The following is a 19,284-nucleotide window of genomic DNA, read 5'->3' on the forward strand; positions in this document are numbered from 1 at the left end:
GTCGTACTATCTCCTAATTTTTAAACAATCTACTGGCGTAGCGTAGCCGGTACAGATTGATTAACAATAGAGAAGATACGTCGGATACATCTTTCAAAAGACTTATTTCATTCAACGATGTGAAATGGCCTGAAGGTTATTTATATGACAAGTAGACATAACACAAGTCGAGTAGAGTTTAGGTAAGTTTTTTGTTGAATTATAAGATTGTTAAACATGAAGAACAGTAAGTAGTGTTGAATTGTGTCTCGTGTTTACTTTTCAATGCTAATCATTCTATTCAAAGTCAAGACCACGGGATTACGGTACTTCAACTATAATACTGCTTCAAATCTCTTGCCAAGTGTGTCCAAATGTCGACGAGCGCAAGAGTGTGGATGGCGAATATGCCATCGCTCGCCTATACTTCGTCCGTATAGATGTATACAGCGAGCCGTATGGCAAGTGACTTGGTGATAGTGTGGCGCTGGCATTACAGTACCTACCTAATAATGTAGGTAATTTCTGAAGTACGGTACCTACTGATGTAATGTGTTAGATAACTGAATCAATGTCAATAATTCTAACATTGAGGACCAGTTGCAAAAAGCCTGATAAATTTGAATAATGATTTAATCCACAAGAACCAAAATCAGAGAAGTTTTTTTTGAAAAAAGAATTTTCTGATTGGTTATCTTGGATTTAATCAAGGTAAAAATTAAACCGGCACTGGACATTGGCTAATTCATACTACAGATATAAAGTAACTGTCATACTGAATCTTTGATTAGGTATTTAGTGGCTGAAACTTTCACTTGTAATTTAATAGGCACTTCTCATGTTTTGGAGTCGTGTCAAATCTAGTTTTATATGAAAGAATGAGTTTTTGAGAGTTGACCATACTAAAGTGTGGTGTATTTCTATGAGAGCTTATGTACGTACAAAATGAAGTTATAAATATGACAAAAATATGCGGACCGCCGTTGCGTTGATTTATACAATAATAAAAAAATAAACCTATACAGAGCACTCGGTCCTAACGGACACCTATATGAGGTTTCTCTGATCTCAAAGAAATTTAGGAATATACAGTTTACAATATCAGAATCAAATATAAGTATCTGATGCAAAACAATTTAACGGTATCTTTATGATAATAATATTTATGTAGGCATTTAAGATTTATGAGCTTTATATGTGTCATGATTCTGGCATACTCCAAATACTAAGTTATATAATAGTCTTTAAGAAAAAAATATTGTTAATTCCACCCAATTATGAAAAGATTCGAAGCAAGAAAACAATTTGCGAAGAAAAGATATAAACGTTATTTTTAGGTGATTTGAATAATTAAGCGCGAACTTTATCAAGGCTATCTGAATATCATCGCTAGTATCCAGCAGTAGCTTCGGTTATGAGTTGAAACTCAAACTAGAAATAATGGATATTCATTGGAAAAAAATTTGATGATTATGATGTTATTATCATTATGAGAATAATTATTTTCTCTCAATTTGCTGAATTTTCAATAAATTATTTTGTTTTCAATGATGGCTTGATCAGCGCCGGCGCGGTGAACGTCGTTCAATGCTTTGCGTAGATCCAAAATGAAAGCAGTGATTCAGTAGTAAAGGCAGAGCAGAGGCCATTTTCTGTGTTTCTTGCAGGGAAGCGTACATTCGCTGTGATGTATTTTGTTGCAATTATGACATTATTATCATTTTTCAAATGATCCAAGTTTGCTTTTAGTGTTGTGTAACAATTTAAACCACAATGGAGGCTGTAAAGGCTTTCAACGATGAGGTAAGTTGATTTCAATTTAGTCTTGCTCTTAGTAACGACCTAAACTCATTATTATCGTTTCTGTTCTTCAGTCGAAAATAAAGTTAATCTTCTGCAATCCAAAAATGTTATTCACAATATTTATCAATCTTCCTTCTTATATAATTGTTTATTTGCTGGAAAATCAATATTTTTTATTTAGATAAAAATCTAGCTATGTGACATCATTGAGTCCTAGGCTTAACCTCGTTTGATTTCTTCGCCTAGTTTTTGGCCAAACTATCTCATTTTTATAAATTATATTACTAATTCTCCAAGATTAACTTAATTTGAAGCTTTTCCAAAATAACCTGATCATTTAAAAATTGTTAAACTAGCAACTGTCAATAATTTACGTAGACTTTTACCTTTTTGGATTTGCCCATGGCATCCTCGAGTAGTGTCCATTATTGACACCATCATAGAGATGGAAACTTTGATGTCCATCTTAGTTATTGAATATTACATATTTACTTGACTAAATGGCATAGGATAATATTTGAAAAGCATTAAAAAAAACAGTGCAAACCCTCCTTTACTGATATATTTTATAATTAGGCCCATAAATAATCATAAACTGTTCTCATTGCTGAGTAGATTTTGCAACATTCTCGTAAATTATAGTAGTCCTAATAATTAATTCATTTAAATTTTCAATTCATGAATATTGATTATCATTAATTATTTCTTAAATCCAATTTATAATCGATGTAATCTGGCCAAATGGTTTTCTATGTACTAAATTCATATTATTTTTTCCCTTTACAGCTCTCAGCTCTCTATGAAACAAAGCCTCCTATATCAAAGGCTAAGATGACGTCCATTACTAGAACGGCCATCAAAGCAATCAAGTTCTACAAACATGTTGTACAAAGTGTTGAAAAGTTTATACAAAAGGTAAGTAAAATAGGTTAACATTATTTTATAAAAGTTAATTCAATCAGTTACTTATCTTTTCTAGAAACAAGTCTAGTGAATTAGGTAGAGTGTTCGCCTAGCAGCATAGCGGCCCCGGGTTTGATTTCAGATTTGAACAAACGTGTTTAGTAGGGACAATTCCGTGTTATCGGATAAACACTTTTACTTTTAGTCTCCTCCATGATCGTTGACCTTTAATTGACGATCCCAGCTAAAGTGAAACAGTTGTGAGACTCAGTGATGGCCTAAATATATAAGTAGACTTGATGGTTTTATTAGATCTAGACCTAATAAGTGTCCTAGAAACCAAGTTTATGTATCAGGCGAGATGGTACGGTAGCCTACTTCCGTCTGGAACCCTATCAATAAAATATACACAAATATTATTATAATTCTAGTTACAGTTTTTCTAAATAAAAAGTTACTTCTTTGCTGATAACTATACTCAAATGACTTGAAGGCTTGAGAGCATGGTTATGAGATCATTATTACATGTAAATGTGAGTGACTTTAATTTACTATTAAGAATCCTAAGGAAGTCATCATTATTTAAACTGAGAGGTTCATTGATTCATTCAATAGCAATAAATATAATGATAAATGTGATTCAATTTTAATTGAGAGTTAATTTTAATCGATTCTCGTCTTTAACGTGTTGAATGTCAGGTTATCTGAATGACTCATATCTCGTAAATTATTATTCATTGATCATTGATGGTTATCTAATCATTTCTATTCAATGTTTCTAATATATTCAATTGAATGAATGTACTGATTAATTTTGTTTTTACCTCAATGAACTAATGTGTGGTTTCTGCTGCTAGTTTGGATGTGATATGTGATATCTCACCCCTAATCACTGATGGATAGTCTATAGTGTGGTCCACGTTATAACTGCAGTGTTTGATTAGCAATGGTATTGCTTTCCTTGTCTATCATTCAACAAAGCATATAGCGCTATCTCTTTCCCGCTTTGCTCTGTTACCAGATCGTCTTTTAAAAATTGACAAAATATTTCATCCTAATTATAAAAATTCATTATGGAATTATTGAAAAATATAATTTCTTGCTTGATAAAATATAATTGATTATTTTAAACGAGAATGAACCGTTAATATTACATCAATAAACCTGTATCAGCTACCGTCTGTAGAAGGCATTGTCAGGACAGAATATCGGCAACGTTTTTCTCCTATCTTTTTCCAGTGCCATTATAACGTGGACCTCATTATAGTATGGGGATTCCAAAATATTTTCAATATTGTATTCCATAATAATATTGTGTATATCATGTTTTTTATGAATTTTAATTGATAATATTTTTGTGTTTTCAGTGCAAACCCGAATACAAGGTGCCTGGATTGTATGTGATTGATTCTATAGTGAGGCAATCGCGGCATCAGTTTGGAACTGAGAAGGATGTTTTTGCGCCGAGATTCGCCAGAAACCTCACGCAAACTTTCAGCCATCTCTTCAGCTGTCCGCCTGAAGATAAGGTGAGTTGCCACCGAAAATAAATCTATTGTTAACAGAAAATTCGCATCTACCAGCTACTGACCGAAGAGAATGGTAAAGCTGGGTTTTCGTTTGTGCGTAAATGCCGTCGTCGACCTCGACAGGGAGAGAATCTCAGATTGGGTGGATTTCAATTTTGTCTACATAACCTAAAAGATTTCAATTATGTTTAATGGGGCAGGTTGAGCTTATACTTTTCATACTTTTAAATGGCAATATTTTGATATCATTAGAAATGTTTAATTCTTTAATAATGAAGACAAATTATGGAAAGTTATTTGATCAGCTGATTTAGCACACTTGAAATTTGGACAATATGAATGTCAACAATGCTTGCCGTCGATGACTGCGGAAATTTACGCACAAACGAAAACGCATCTTTAGGGTATGATCATGTGCATAAGAGAAACAAAATCTGGTAAGAGCCATAGAGAAAGTTGTGACTTGTCTGTCGCTACTCACACTGATCGCAAGTGCTCGCTTGCTTGTGCGTTCTTGTAAGCAGCGATAGACAAGTCACAACCTGTTTCTATGGCTCCTACCAGATTCTGTTTGTCATCTGCCTGTATCTGCATCTGCATCCAATAATTATGATCATTCTATAAGACAATACTCTTTGTAATTTGTAAGCATTCTCACCAGGTATAACTTACAAATTCTAGATAAAGTACGATGGACCAAAAAAAAAACTAATGTTATAGTGAGGTCCACGTTATAATGGCAGTGTTTATTCAGCAAAGGTATTACAATCCTTGTCTATCTCATTCAACAAAGCGGATAGCGCTATCTCTTTCTCGCTCTGCTCTGTTACCAGATCGTGTTTAAACAATGTAGTAATGTATAACAATAATAATTAACAAAATATTTCATCTTGATTATGAAATTATTGAAAAATATAATTTATTGCTTAATAGAATATAAATAGAATATTGATTATTTTAAACGAGAATGAACAGTTAATATTACATCAAAGAACCTGTATCAGCTACCGTCCATAGAAGGCATTGACAAGACAGGATCGGCAACGTTGTTCTCCTATCTTTCTCAACTGCCATTATAACGTGGACCTCACTACAGAAGACAATACTCTTTGTAATTTGTAAGCATTCTCATCAGATATAACTTACAAATTCTTGATAAAGTACGATGGATCAAGAAAAAAACTAATGTTAGTAGGCTACATGATATTGAAAAATAGTGTGATTCCAATTGAAGAAAAAAGAATAATTTCTTATTCGAGGAATTGAAGTTCATTGGTCTTTATGACGTAAAGTCGTACTATGTCAGTGGAGTGCTGTGTCTTAAGGCCCAATTTCTAAGCGACGACTCTAGGCGTGCGGCTGTAGTCTGCTACTGTATATTATTGCAGTATAAATATATTTCGACTATTGCCTACAATTATAACTCATAGACTACAGCGGCTACAGACGTCGCTTAGGAATTGGAACTTTAGAGTTTCTGAAACCTCATGAGTTGATAAGATTCCTGAATGATGATGGGATTGATCAATGCTCAAATGATGCTATAATGGATTTCTTAACTTATGTCAACATTTATATGTTGTAAACGTTCTAAAATCCAATCATTCGGAATTTAATCACTTTCAGAAAGTATCACAGACTCGAGCACAGAACGGTTCTAATTCAATTCAACGGTTCCAATTCTAATTCAACGGTTCCTATTCTAATTCAATTCAACGGTTCCAGTTCTAATTCAATTCAACGGTTCCAATTCTAATTCTAATTCAACGGTTTCAATTCTACAACAGCCCAACTGTAGATGGCTATGTGTCACTTTCGCATTTTTTAATTACACTCCAAAACAAACTGAAAAACACAGATTTTTAATCTGTATAAGAGAGAGTAGGGTTGTGTTTGTTCGCATCAAAACATGTCAAATGGTGGATTGCATACCGGAAAAACGGGAATGATTTAGATCTCCAAATTGTGCACATAGATTCGAAAAATATCAATCTCGTGCATCTCGAAGCCCAAATTTCAATTTTTCTTCTAAATTTTTCAGAATTAATGTTCAAATTTCATTCACAGGACATGAATACAAACCATTGTGACGTTAATACTATAATCTAGAGAGACTACCTCTTCTAAACAGATGGTTAAAATTGGCAACTAAATTAATAACCAGTCCAATTTTATCAGGTTGGCATTAGGTTGAAGGAGGTTCCTAAACAAGATTTGAGTTCTGTCAATTTATTAGGCTAGCATCAAGTTGAAGAACTCATCTATTCTATAATAGAGAAAAGAACTGGCTCATATGCATACGGGATTGGAAAATTATGTTCGACGCATCATCACTTCTAAACTACTGTACTGATTAACTTGAAGTTTTGCATATAGATTCTCAATTAAACGAGGATGGTTATAGGCCTACTTTAAACTCTTCAACTCGCTCAAGTTTTCAGTTTGTCAAGTTTTAAAATAGACACTTGTGGAGTACGGGCTACCTGCTAGTGTAAGATATTTCCAAAATGAATTGAAACAATTTTAAAATTGCAGTGGAATAAGGGTGGGCACACACGAATTAGTCAAGACAAGACTAGTCACGATTAGTCACAATACTTCACTTAGTTTCTTATGAAGCAACACACACCGATTAGTCACTGCAATTAGACATATCTTTATAAGCAACTATGTGAAGTATTGTGACTAAACGTGTCTTGTCTTGACTAACTAGTGTGTGTCTAGCCTAAATGTTATTATTATGAAATTGTATAACTCATGTCAACATTTTCTGAAGCGATTCTGACAATTCTCGTGCAATTTGTTTGCTTGAACAAATCCTGAACCGATTCTAACAATGGAATAAATGAATTATTTTTATTATTATGAAATTGTATAACTCATGCCACCATTTCCTGAAGCGATTTTGACAATTTTCATGCAATTTGTTTGCTTGAATCAACACTCCTAAACTGATTCTAACAATGGAATAAATGAATTATTATTATTATGAAATTGTATAACTCATGCCAAAATTTCCTGAAGCGATTCTGATTATTTTTGTGCAATTAGTTAGCTTGAATCAACACTCCTAAACTGATTCTAACAATTCTCGTGCAATTTGTTTGCTTCACCGAATTCCTGAACCGTTTCTAACAATTTTGCTGTAATTTTTTTGCAGAGCAAAGTAATCCGCGTGCTGAACCTATGGCAGAAGAACGGTGTTTTTGACGCGGACACGATCAACCCGCTGTTCGACCTGGCCGACCCGTCGCATCCCATCCACAGCGAGCAGGCTCAGGCCAATGCGCAGGCCAACGCGCAGGCGAATGCAGCAAGTAATGGACTCTCTGCCAAGAAACCACCTTCTTCCGCCACTAACACACCACTAACTCGGACTACGCCCAGTCAGTCACCAATTATTAAGCATTTCTCACTCTTATCATATCACTAATCCACTCTTAAACTCTTATTCATTTCCATCACTAAGGCCCGGTTGCACAAAAGCCGGTTAAATTCAAATCGTGATCAATTTCACAAGAACCAATCAGAGAAGGCTTTTTTGAAAAGAAGGTTTATTTTCTCGTGAGATTAATCGCTAATAAAATTTAACCGGTTTTTGTGTAACCGGTACTAAGGTTCCCTTTAAATAGTCATATGCATGATCATGAATATATTCGCATAGATATTATCATAGAAATATGATTATATTTCTATATTATGATAATATACTGTATATTTCTATGATGATATATTCATAGAAATATGTTATATTATATTATCATCGGTGCCACAAGTGCATCGGTGATAATACAGTGCCAAACACTCAGTATCTTGCATGTTCAAAGTCTTGATCGAAATTTCCTTTTATTTCAAGACCGAGAGTCTAGCATACTTTGTCAGCATTACACTCTATTTCACATTGATAAATTATTCAACTTAAATTTTCATGTAGCATGTAGCATGCTCAATTAATCAAGAATGTTCAACTTCGATACATGTTTCAACCCATGAGAGTCGATGTGTCATTTTATTTCACTCCAATTAAAAGTGGTAGCCCTATATAGTAAAAGTGAATACTGACTCATTGATATATATCGACAATTGATTCATCTTTTGTTACTTTCAAAGCGATATTATTCTATTTACAATAATCTATTGGCTACTCTACTAGAGGATGACAGTCATCTTCTATTATTTCAATGACAGTCATTTGAGTGGGAATATAATTAACATTTTTGGTTTATTTTTTGTTGGAATATTGAATAAATTAATGTTTTGATGCATGACCTCTGTTTATAAACTACATGCGTCAGGGAGACTGAAATAACATTACAGTCATCTGAGGAATTAGAGTAATACTGTATATTAATTAACGCTGATAAATTATTTTTAATGTTACATTGAACTAATATGTTCGTATTTTGTTGAAGATTCAACGAAAACGCCGAGCTCAACGACAAAACCTGACACGACAACTCCATCTTGGATATCCGGAAATGACTCGACACCAGCCGCTAACAACTCCATGCTAAATATGGTACAGGTTAGTGTTGAACATTGTTAGAACAAGTTGAAATTGTATTCAAGAATAGCATTTGAAATTAATAGCTAGTTAAAAATTAATTTCCACATAACAGTGTCAGTGAACGTGAGTGTCAGTAGTGAGTTTCACTTTGAGTTGTCATCATTCTTCATAAATAATAACTATGCTTCCCATTGAATCAATGTTGACTGCTGCAAGTAGATCTCACTTTATTATGAATAATTGGACTTATTGATTCATACAATGAGTAAACCATCAAAATGATAGGGAGAGAAAAAATAAGGTAATCATGTGCTATTCCTCTCCAAAATTTAGATAAGGTTACACATAGTTCGATATAGGTTAAGTCTTGTAGTTGTTCACCACGAATTTTCAGTCCTTAATTATTCTTACAAAGTAGATTCATAGAGAAACAATAGCGTAAGTAGATATCCCATGGTATAGGGAATTTATGTCGCAACTTTTACTGTTATCTCAAGCCGATTACTGTCGACTATTGCCAATTTTTACTGTTTTGTTGGGGTGATAGTGTATGAACGGCACAATTTGAGAGACTACCAGCGTCACACAGTTGCATAGGAAAGAACTACGTGAACTATCGGCTTGGGATAACAGTAAAAGTTGCGACATAAACACCCTATACCATGGGATATCTACTTATGCTATCGTTTCTCTATGGTAGATTTTTGAATTTAGATACTTCAAAACCAAACATAGAAGAAATATTTTACCACATTAACACTAAAATAGGAAATATTCACTAAAGGCATTTAGCTGGTAGGTAGTAGAAGTTGATACATTTTCTTGATAGTTATTTTCATAACTACTAGGAAAAACTATGAAGCTTGGTTATGAAGTGAAACTGAGGGTGTGTGCATACAGAGAGCGGTCAGGCGTTCCGAGACCTTGCGGTCTTATAGATATATCCGGTACACAGGATATAGATATGTATACGGATATCTATATCGTCTCAAGACCGCTCTGACCGCTGAATGCTCTTTATACTCACACTCTCAATAACATTATGTAATCGTAGAGTGTTTCTTATTGAGTCAGTTAATTTATCAAGTAACACAACATAATGGTTTTGCTCAAATCTGCTCCTTTTCCACTTTATATTATCTGCTCTTATCTTCTTATTATCTGCCCCTTTTACCTCTAATTATGAAATGTATGTATAGAATATATGTAAACTGGCAGCGTCTATGAAAAATTGCTGCTTGTATAATTCTGAAACGATGATTGTATTTAAATTATGTATTACTCAAATGCAGAATAAAGTTAATTTTCATTTCCATATAACATTGCAAATCAAGTCCATGAATGAAAACATTTTAATATTGTCGATTTCAATACTCAATTCAAACACGACTGCATTTTGTAACTTTACCAGTCACATTTTCAACAGTAGCCTACATGAGTGTATGAAACATATTTCTTGAACAACGATTACACTATCCATATATTTTAAATAAACTAAATTTGAATTCAATGATGATTGAAAATTTAATAATAGCTATCTAGAGCACTGGACTTCATTTTCTGGCTTTACCAGTCTCATTTTTAAAAGTACATAAGTTTATGAGTCATACATTCTTGATCAACGATATTCTCTTTCTATATACTTTGAACGGAAGAATATAGCATTGAATTTTATAATAGTTTGTAATAACGATATATACTCTCTTTTGAATTTCATAATAGTTTATAATAACGATATACTCTCTTTACGAGTCAATTATTATCCGAAAAATCCAACTGCATCAGAAGTTGGTTTCACTGCTGATTTGCATTGATGATGTATTCTTTGTTCATTAGTGTTTATATCTAGGCTAGTTTCAAACAGCTATGCCAATTCCATCATCACTGGAAGAATGCTGTTAATTATGGCAACTACACTATTCATTTGCACCAAATAACAGTATAACGTTTGGTGGGATCAACCGTTTTTCGTGGTAGGAGAGTGGACAAAATTTATTGAATTTTATTCAATAACGAATTTTATTCAATAAACACTCAGTTATGCTAAAACACTATTCTCGCATAGCACTGAAAGTTTTGATGAATTTCCCCTGATACACCTTCCGACCTCGGAAAACGTTTCACTGAACGTTGGTGCAAATGACAAGTGGAGCGGCCATAATTAACAACATGTCAATGATGATGGAATGAAAATAGCAGTTTGAAACTAGCCTTGATATAAACAAAAATAAGCAAAGAATTCATCATTAACGCAAGTTAACAGTGCTACCAACATGAACAGAAATACACCTGCATTGCGAATAATTGACTCACCATCGTATATACTTAACTTGAAAGAAGATAATTTTGAATTTAATAGTAGTTTGTTTGAAACTCTAATGCAAACTATGTGTAGTTGTGTTGAGTTTTCTTTGTTACTTCTCTCTTTTTATTTATAGCGATTTCTTTTGTTTTATCTTTGTTCTATTGAGTTTGAAGATGTAATTGTTAATTATTGTTGTGTCTTGTATTGCAGCCGTCAATAGTAGACACTTCGATGCTTCAACAGCTACAACAGCTGCACAACATCCTGGTGAATCAGACATCGCAGCAATCAGCTGATAGTCACCAGCACTCGTCCACCCCGGTCAAGAGAGATCGTGACAGTGGCGATCAGGTACACGCATTGATTAATTCAATTTTATAACCTGATTTTATAATCAATCTAGCAGGACACCTGTGCTTCGCTACGGGAATTAAAAGATAGATTATTTTTGCGAGATACATATAATCCAATTTCAATCAAAATCGTTATAATTTGTTTTGAAATCCATTATATAAACAAAAATTGTTTGCTGATTGGAACTGGATTAATAAATTGATACAGTCGACGCTGTCACAGAATTTTGTATACGGGAAGGTGCTCTCCCTATAAGAAAATGTTAATATAATATTATGTACATTATTGGATGGGAGACGGGAAGAAGAATGTACATGCTATAGGAGCCGAACTCCTGAGGTATAGTTTCATGTAGAAACCAACATTATATTCAGCTCTCATTTGAGCAATTTCTTCTATTGAATGGTCTTAACCGATTGCCGGCCAACAGTCAGAATTGTCCTCCGATTGGCTAAGGACATTCTGGGTGTTGTAAAAATTAATTTAAAGTGGGACAACAATCGGTACGGTAAGTGTAAAAACGGCCGTTGGGTGTGTATGCCACAAGAACTAAAATTTTATTTCTATTACTGGTTGTCATCTCGGGTTAGACCACAGAGAAAATATAGCATAGGAAGATATCCCATAGGTTACTTATGTCCCAAATTTCAAAACGATTAGTTTGGCCGTCCACTAGAACCGTTTTCGTCTGAACTAGCATCGGCCGAAAACCACCGAACGCGACCGAACGATTCCCCAACAAAGAGAGGAATAGATGCTCGTCCATTGCAACAGGTTCACACGGCCGTCTCCGGCCGATCAATTTTTCGATCCGAAATGAATGGGATTCTTCGACTCCATCCGGCCGAATTAACTAGTCGAGCTAAGACAACAAAGTGTTTCTAATCTAAAATTGTTCACAGTCTTGTTTGTTTTTTGAAGTTGTTCTGTTCTATAAAGTTGTAAAAATGGACAATAAAAAGTTGATAAGTTTGGTTCAAGAGCATGTTCCATTGTGGGATATGCGAGACAAAAGATATCATTGTCGTAATGTTCAAAGGAATCTGTGGACAGAGATTGCTGAACAAATAGGATCTGAAGGTAAGATTATTGTAATGAATAACTAATTTATTGGGTATTTTTTTATTCAATTTTCAAAATCTCAATACAATTATTGTTTATGAAAAATGTTGGTGGCTATGATAGTAGTTAATTCAATAATTGGCAACCAGTCAACTACTGAACTAGACTGACGTAAACAGTTCCAATGGACGACGAACGATATGTCTTCGAACGAAAAACAGCTGTTTGACAACTTCTAACATAAAATAAACAACCAATAACAATAAATAAACCACTGAAATATTACAAATTAACAGAAATAATTTAACCTAAAATAGAACAGCGACGAAAAAATCGAAGATACAAAAACCTAACCTCAAAAAGTTTTTTTTGAATCCTTTCGCCGATGACACAACTTATCTGTTGGACATGTGTGTTCACACTTGTTTGTCGTTAGTGGCCGGCCTAAAGCTGCGTTTACACCAAAGTTATTATCAAAATGTTTATTTTTCTGTTCTTAAAGATTCTAAAATTGGCCACACATAAGCATTGGCCACACATTTTTCTATTAGATTGATTATAACTTATCATACACATGATGAATATATATGTGTTTGTCAAGTTCCGTTCAATCTAATAGAATCTATAAGGACGGAAAAATAAACATTTTGTTAATAACTTTGGTGTAAAGACAGCTTAACTGATTTGAAATCTCTGAGCCGAAAAACTCTACTATCACTGAATCTATGTTGAAGGTATTACCTCTGATATTGCTACATATACATTGGTTTCTCAATGAGTGTCCTATCTAACTTAGTTCTTGATTTACTAATGTTTCAGGTAAAATTCGACAAGAAACTGTTGGACTTTGATTATGGTGATGACGAGGATGACGACGGCAAGACCTCGCCGCAGCAGCCGGCCGCCCCGCAGCCGTTCCAGCAGAATACACAGGCGGCGGCTGCACTTGACTCTCTTGGCAGGTTGGTAGCACTGCTGCTGTTGTCAACATAATGAATTGAATTAAAAAAATCTTTATTCATAATCATGTACAGGTAGATCAGGAACAGCGTCAATATAATACAAACAAACATAACATAAAAAGTAGTAGAATACAGTCTTAAACTTCCTATAGAAATAGCAAAAAGTGATAAACAAGTCATAAACCTACAGTGTGATCTGTGAACTCTTGTGGGGATATTATATTGAACTCACAATGATATTAAATACTTCTTGAGTTTTATACTTAATTTTTTTGATGTTCTCTATTGCCTGCAATTCTCAAGTCAGCATTGTGAAGTATTTTCTTCCCATGTAGTGTGTCTTTTTCTTGAAAAATTCTAACCTGTCTCTCCGTCTCTCTGTTATCCTCCCAAGTAGCCGTGAGTCTCATTCCGTAGTTCTTCTACAGGGTAATTCCTAACATACATAATAACATGAAAATTTGACTTTTTCATGTATGTTTTGGAAATAAATAAATGATTGATTGATTGATTGATTGATACATATTGTTCGTAAACTGTAAAGGTGCGTACAGATATACCCGCCGCGAACATGAGCAATTCACTTTTAATCAGCTGAATATATCTGTATTTTTACAGAAACGGTAATATATAGATATAAAAAGCTTGGCATCAGCTGATTAAAAGTAAATTACTCATTTTTGCGGCGCGTATATCTGTACGCACCTGAAGAATGCCAAGCTGCGAAAACAAGTTTTACAGAGTCCATTCTTTTTAGATTCTTCATTATTCTTAGTGCTTTCTTCTGTTGAATGAGAATTCTATCAATATTGCTTTTGGTCGTGGCTCCGTAAATGCATTGACCATAGGCCAGATGGGAGTGTATTAATGAGTGATGAAGAGTTTTCATAGTTATAAGACTGCATTTATTCGACATTTGTCTTGAAGCACACAGCCCAGGGAAGATTTTTTCACTATCTGACAAACATGACTATTTCAGGATAAATTACTGTCGATTTCTAAACACAGTGAATAATTTAGCTCCAATAGGTCGTCGAAAAACAGAAGAGGTTAAACGAATAAATGACCTTGGATAGAGGTCGTCTATAAACCTAATAAATTAGCTAGGATAGGTTGTCGAAAAACAGAAGAGAGATAGGTTTAAGGCGGATTCCCACATATCAGTATCAGTGAACGTACCCGGTACAGTGAGAATATAATTTGCATGAGATCTAAAGGGACCATTCATACTTTCTCGGCCGGGCTCAATCACTACCTCCGTAAACAAAGCCGTAGTGAATTCATGTGACGTCAGCATATATAGGGCTCCTACACCAATAGAAAAACTAGCTGATATAGATCAGCTGAAATCAACGAATTTTTATTGGTGTAGGAGCATTGCCGTCTATACGTCTTCATAGAGACGGAAATGGTGGGAGTCCTACCTGTGCTGACGTCACACGAATGCACTACGGCTTTGTTCACAGAGGTAGTGGCTAAATGGGAATAGATTTGTCCCATTAGAACTGATTTTATATTTTATTATTTGGGGGACATATACTGCACGGGAGAAAGTGTTCAAAATACCATTTACTCGTATGTAAGAGCTCAAGCAAGTAGTTTAAGTGAAATAGTAGCATAGCAAAGTTGAGTGGTTCTATTTGAAATCCTCTAGAGCAGTTTAGACAACTTGCTAAAAGATTCACAGAAGTGTATAGGCCGCCATTCAACATAATATTATCTCCAATATTCAATTGATTAAGCTATGTTGTTTATGTGTGGCCAATATTTAACTAAGCTTATGTTAACTTCACATTCAAATGATGAAAATTGAGTTAGGTTGAATAATGACTATATGACAGCTATTTCTTATCATATAATCGTAAATATATAGTTACATTATATGAATTATTCTATCGATGAGGTAGATAGTAATCAAACGTAATCACTGTGAATTATTCTTTGCGTTCTTCTCGATTTGCATATTCAAGAATGATGTGTTAGAATAAATTAGTGACATAAAACTGATATTTTTATATTAAGAGGCCTTTCAACTTTAGTACAAATCTTCTTCTAGTATCTAGTGAAGGACAACTTATTCTGTTGAGTGTAATGTGATGTAGTTGAAGTGTGTGGTATGAAGGAACAGTATTTGTATAGCTTGGATAATATCAGCGAGTTATCCAGCCCGGGGCCCACTAGTATCAAAGAGAAAAGAGCGTTTATGTTCAAAATTTCACTGTTCAAGCCGATTTTTTTTACGAGTTATTTTTTGTAAATCTATGTGACGCTGGTAGTATTACACTACCAGTCGCAGACTGTTTTACACTACCAGTATTGAAGTATTACAGTATAAGTATTTACAGTATATACTAGTAGTTCTGCGAACAGTAGACCTCGCTCATGAATAGCCTACAACTTTCAAACTAATGAGAAGGGCCATTAAGAAAGTACAGTATATTGTGAAGATTTATCCATGACATCTATAATATTCTCCTTTGAAAGTGCTAAAGACATTGTTTCCAGGGACACCGGACTTATAAATGTCTCTCAAGGAGGTACCTTCATATCATCCCCATATTTACAATATTACAAATTTTCTAACAATTATAAGAAATCGGTCAACTGACAGAAAAATGGAATATGCAGTATGCAATTTAGACCATGAATCGTCTCACAGACGAAATGATTCTAAATAACATGGGTATGTTGGTGACAATTACAGGAGGTTGCTAATAATGTTTTTCATGTAAAGTGGATTCAATGTTATGGCAGCTTGTTATGCCTATGCAGAATGTTTATGCTCACAAGTCGGTTTCCGATCTCATACCAAAGCGAAAACAAGAGCTAAGTAACTAAGCTGTGATGTCTCCGGCCGGTTCGGTAGGTCTAGAAACTATTCATCTATGAAACAGGGAAATATCGTGTTGAAAAGGGAAGAAATGGTACAATCAAGTGAGAAGTTTTCTTCTATTAATAAATAAAGTATGATTTGGAGCGGCTCAAACGTTTCAAGGTTCACCGCTGACAACTCTTGTCCTCTATCGATAGCATTCCAACGATACCATCCATTCAATACAGCACATTTTAGAATGGCACAATTTATATTCAATTTATATTAAAACCGGAGGTCTTATCAAAAATCGTGACACATACGTTTCTGCGCCTTGTTCCAAAGAACTTGCATACCAAATTTCGGACAATAACTGCGACTGTAACTGCAGTACAAACAAACAAACAGACAAAAGCCGATCGAGTCGAAACTAAGACCTCAGCTTCGCTTCGGTCAATCAGTAACTTATTGAGTATTACACTACTAGTCGACACCAGCTGGTGTCGTTTTTACACTGTCAACCGGCCAAAACAGTGGGTAATAATCGACAATAGTCAACAGTAATCGGCTTGAGTTAACAAAAAATCGGCTTGTAATTTGGAATATAAACGACCAATACCATGGAATATCTTCTTAGCCTATATTTTCTGTATGTTATAGTGAGGTCCACGTTATAATGACAGTGTTTGATTAGCAATGGTATTGCTATCCTTGTTTATCATTCAACAAAGCGGATAGCGCTATCTCTTTCACGCTTTGCTCTGTTGCCAGATCGTCTTTTAACAATGTAGAATTAATATTGGTTAACAAAATATTTCATCTTAATTATGAAAATTCATTATGAAATTATTGAAAAATTTAATTTCCTGTTCAATAAAATATAATTAATTATTTTAAACGAGAATGAACAGTTGATATTTTATCAATAAACCTGTATCAGCTACCGTCTATAGAAGGCATTGGCAAGACAGACGTTGTTCTCCTATCTTTCTCCACTGCCATTATAACGTGGACCTCACTATAGTACATAACATAACTTTGATACGCTTTGTCATTGCTGTTTCATTCAACAGATGTAGTTTATTGATCAACAGGGAACAGTAATTTACTATTTTATAGACATTAGTAAACTATTAGAAAATACAGGGTGTTTGAAAAAGAACTCCCTAGTTTCAGGTGTAAATTAATGAGAAACTACATCAACAAGTACATACAATGAAAGAGAGAACCTTCAAATCTTGTTTCACATCAGTACACTTCAACATGGGATCCATTTGTTGCCCTGCACACGTCGAGACGATATTCAAGTTCTCGCCATGTATTCACAAACATATCAGGTGTAACTGTCCCAACCGCCGTGACCATTCTTTCCCGTAAATGGTTTATATCTCGGATTTTTTCACTGTAAACAACATTTTTTGTCCCCAAAAGAAAAAGTCCAAAAGGGTCAAGTCCGTTCTTCGTAGTGGCCAGCTCTCCCTATCCACCCTCCCGGAAAGCGAGTGTCTAGAGCCGCGCGCACATTGCTACTGTAATGAGGAGGGGCGCTGGCAGGTCTGCCAACTGCAAGGGGACAAAACTTGGACCGTAGCTGAATCATACACCACAAACTAGAATAGTGTATATTACACTTTTTAAAGATTCTATGTCACATTGAAACTAGGGAGTTCGTTTTCAAACACCCGGTATTATATGGGAATTGATGACCGTTTCTCCGTTTTGCAGCATTCTTGGCAACCCAGAGGTGCTGAGGCAGCTGCACAGCCTTCAGCAGCACCTGGACCAGCAGGGCAGGGAGGAGAAGCTGAGGAAGTTGCAGCAGATGAAGCAACAGGAAGAGGAGTTCGACAAACATCTCGCTCAAACTTTGCCTGTAAGTATGAATTCATTCTCTATTTATTTATATTATATGCATTCATTCAATTATTGAATTTGTTTTATACGTAAAAAGTTTCGTAGGTTTATAGTAATGCGTGTTTCATTAAGAACGCATTAAGCCAGTTAGACACACATCGATTTTTGGTCGAATGATTTTTTGCCGTCCTTTTAAATTCTATTAGATTAAACAGATGATGTTCGTCAAGTTACGTTTAATCCGTTCATAAGTACGGAATAAAATCGAAGGTTTTTGTGTAATAATGTAGTAACCTATTTAGTAATAATACATAGGTAAATCTTAGGTCCCCAAAACTTCAATGATGGTGTAATAAATCAATGTTTGTGTCTACACAAATGAGATAAATAGATTCAGACTCTTCTTAGCATATAATGCACTATAGCCCTTGTGAAGAATATTCATTCTGTGCTATAATTCAAACATGTATGGTATCATTCAATCAATTATTCAGAATTACACAACTTATAGAAAAGTACCACAGGCTTATAAGCCCAAACGGAAAATTATAATTCCTGTTCATTGAAGAGGAAATAAATTGTATTAAAGGCCAAATGCAAGTGTAGTTAAAGAGATCTAGTCTTTGATTAGAGCTGCTTTAACTGTCATTTTGTTACATTGTGTACGTTCTGTGCACAGTAAATTGTTCCATCACGTGACTAGTGCAAAATGTTCCCATGGAACGCCATTTCAAAATCGTTGGTTCAAGCCTTTGGCGCGCACTTATAAAGTTGATTTACACCAAAACGTGTCGTTTACTAGCTGCGTGAATGAAGAAATGCTATTTTACAAACTTACCGTCTAGAAAAGTGTGCATTTCTTCTTTCATTCCATTACTCTCAAATTTTCTAAAGAGAAAAATCAATTTAACGAATGGTTATCAAACATAATTTTGTTGATTCTGTATTCTATGGCTATGCTATGGTAAACAAACAATCAGCGCATGCGCAGAGAAGCAAGCAGACTACAATTCAATTGACCAATGAGAGCTCGGATAGTTGAAGCTGTAATAATTTACCAGGCTTCTACTGTGGGGCAGAAACTTTGAACTGGAACTGTTTCTGGTACAGAATCTGTCAAAATTCTTCCCATGGGACGCGGAACTTTTTACTTGGTAAATAATTGTGAATCGGACAATTTACCACATTCTATGTACCCCAGAACAGAAATGTTT

The 19,284-nt window shown here is 34.7% G+C and overlaps 1 protein-coding gene across 3 annotated transcripts in view; it reads left to right on the plus strand.

Moving 5' to 3' along the window:
• Positions 1-1,592: 1,592 nt before the first annotated feature.
• Positions 1,593-19,284, plus strand: part of LOC111059870 (SR-related and CTD-associated factor 4) — a 66,441-nt gene continuing 48,749 nt past the window's right edge. Inside the window, exons 1-8 of one of the 3 annotated variants that reach the window (XM_039433584.1) lie at positions 1,593-1,782; positions 2,569-2,697; positions 4,053-4,214; positions 7,375-7,600; positions 8,627-8,739; positions 11,237-11,377; positions 13,262-13,404; positions 17,942-18,089. In XM_039433584.1, coding sequence (XP_039289518.1) covers positions 1,753-1,782; positions 2,569-2,697; positions 4,053-4,214; positions 7,375-7,600; positions 8,627-8,739; positions 11,237-11,377; positions 13,262-13,404; positions 17,942-18,089 — 1,092 coding nt within the window. In that variant the 5' untranslated portion in view covers positions 1,593-1,752. The remainder of the gene's footprint in view (positions 1,783-2,568; positions 2,698-4,052; positions 4,215-7,374; positions 7,601-8,626; positions 8,740-11,236; positions 11,378-13,261; positions 13,405-17,941; positions 18,090-19,284) is intronic. The other 2 variants (XM_039433583.1, XM_039433586.1) reach the window with 2 other exon arrangements.

Source organism: Nilaparvata lugens, chromosome 7, assembly GCF_014356525.2.
Source record: "Nilaparvata lugens isolate BPH chromosome 7, ASM1435652v1, whole genome shotgun sequence".
In the NCBI taxonomy this organism is placed as follows: domain Eukaryota; kingdom Metazoa; phylum Arthropoda; class Insecta; order Hemiptera; family Delphacidae; genus Nilaparvata; species Nilaparvata lugens.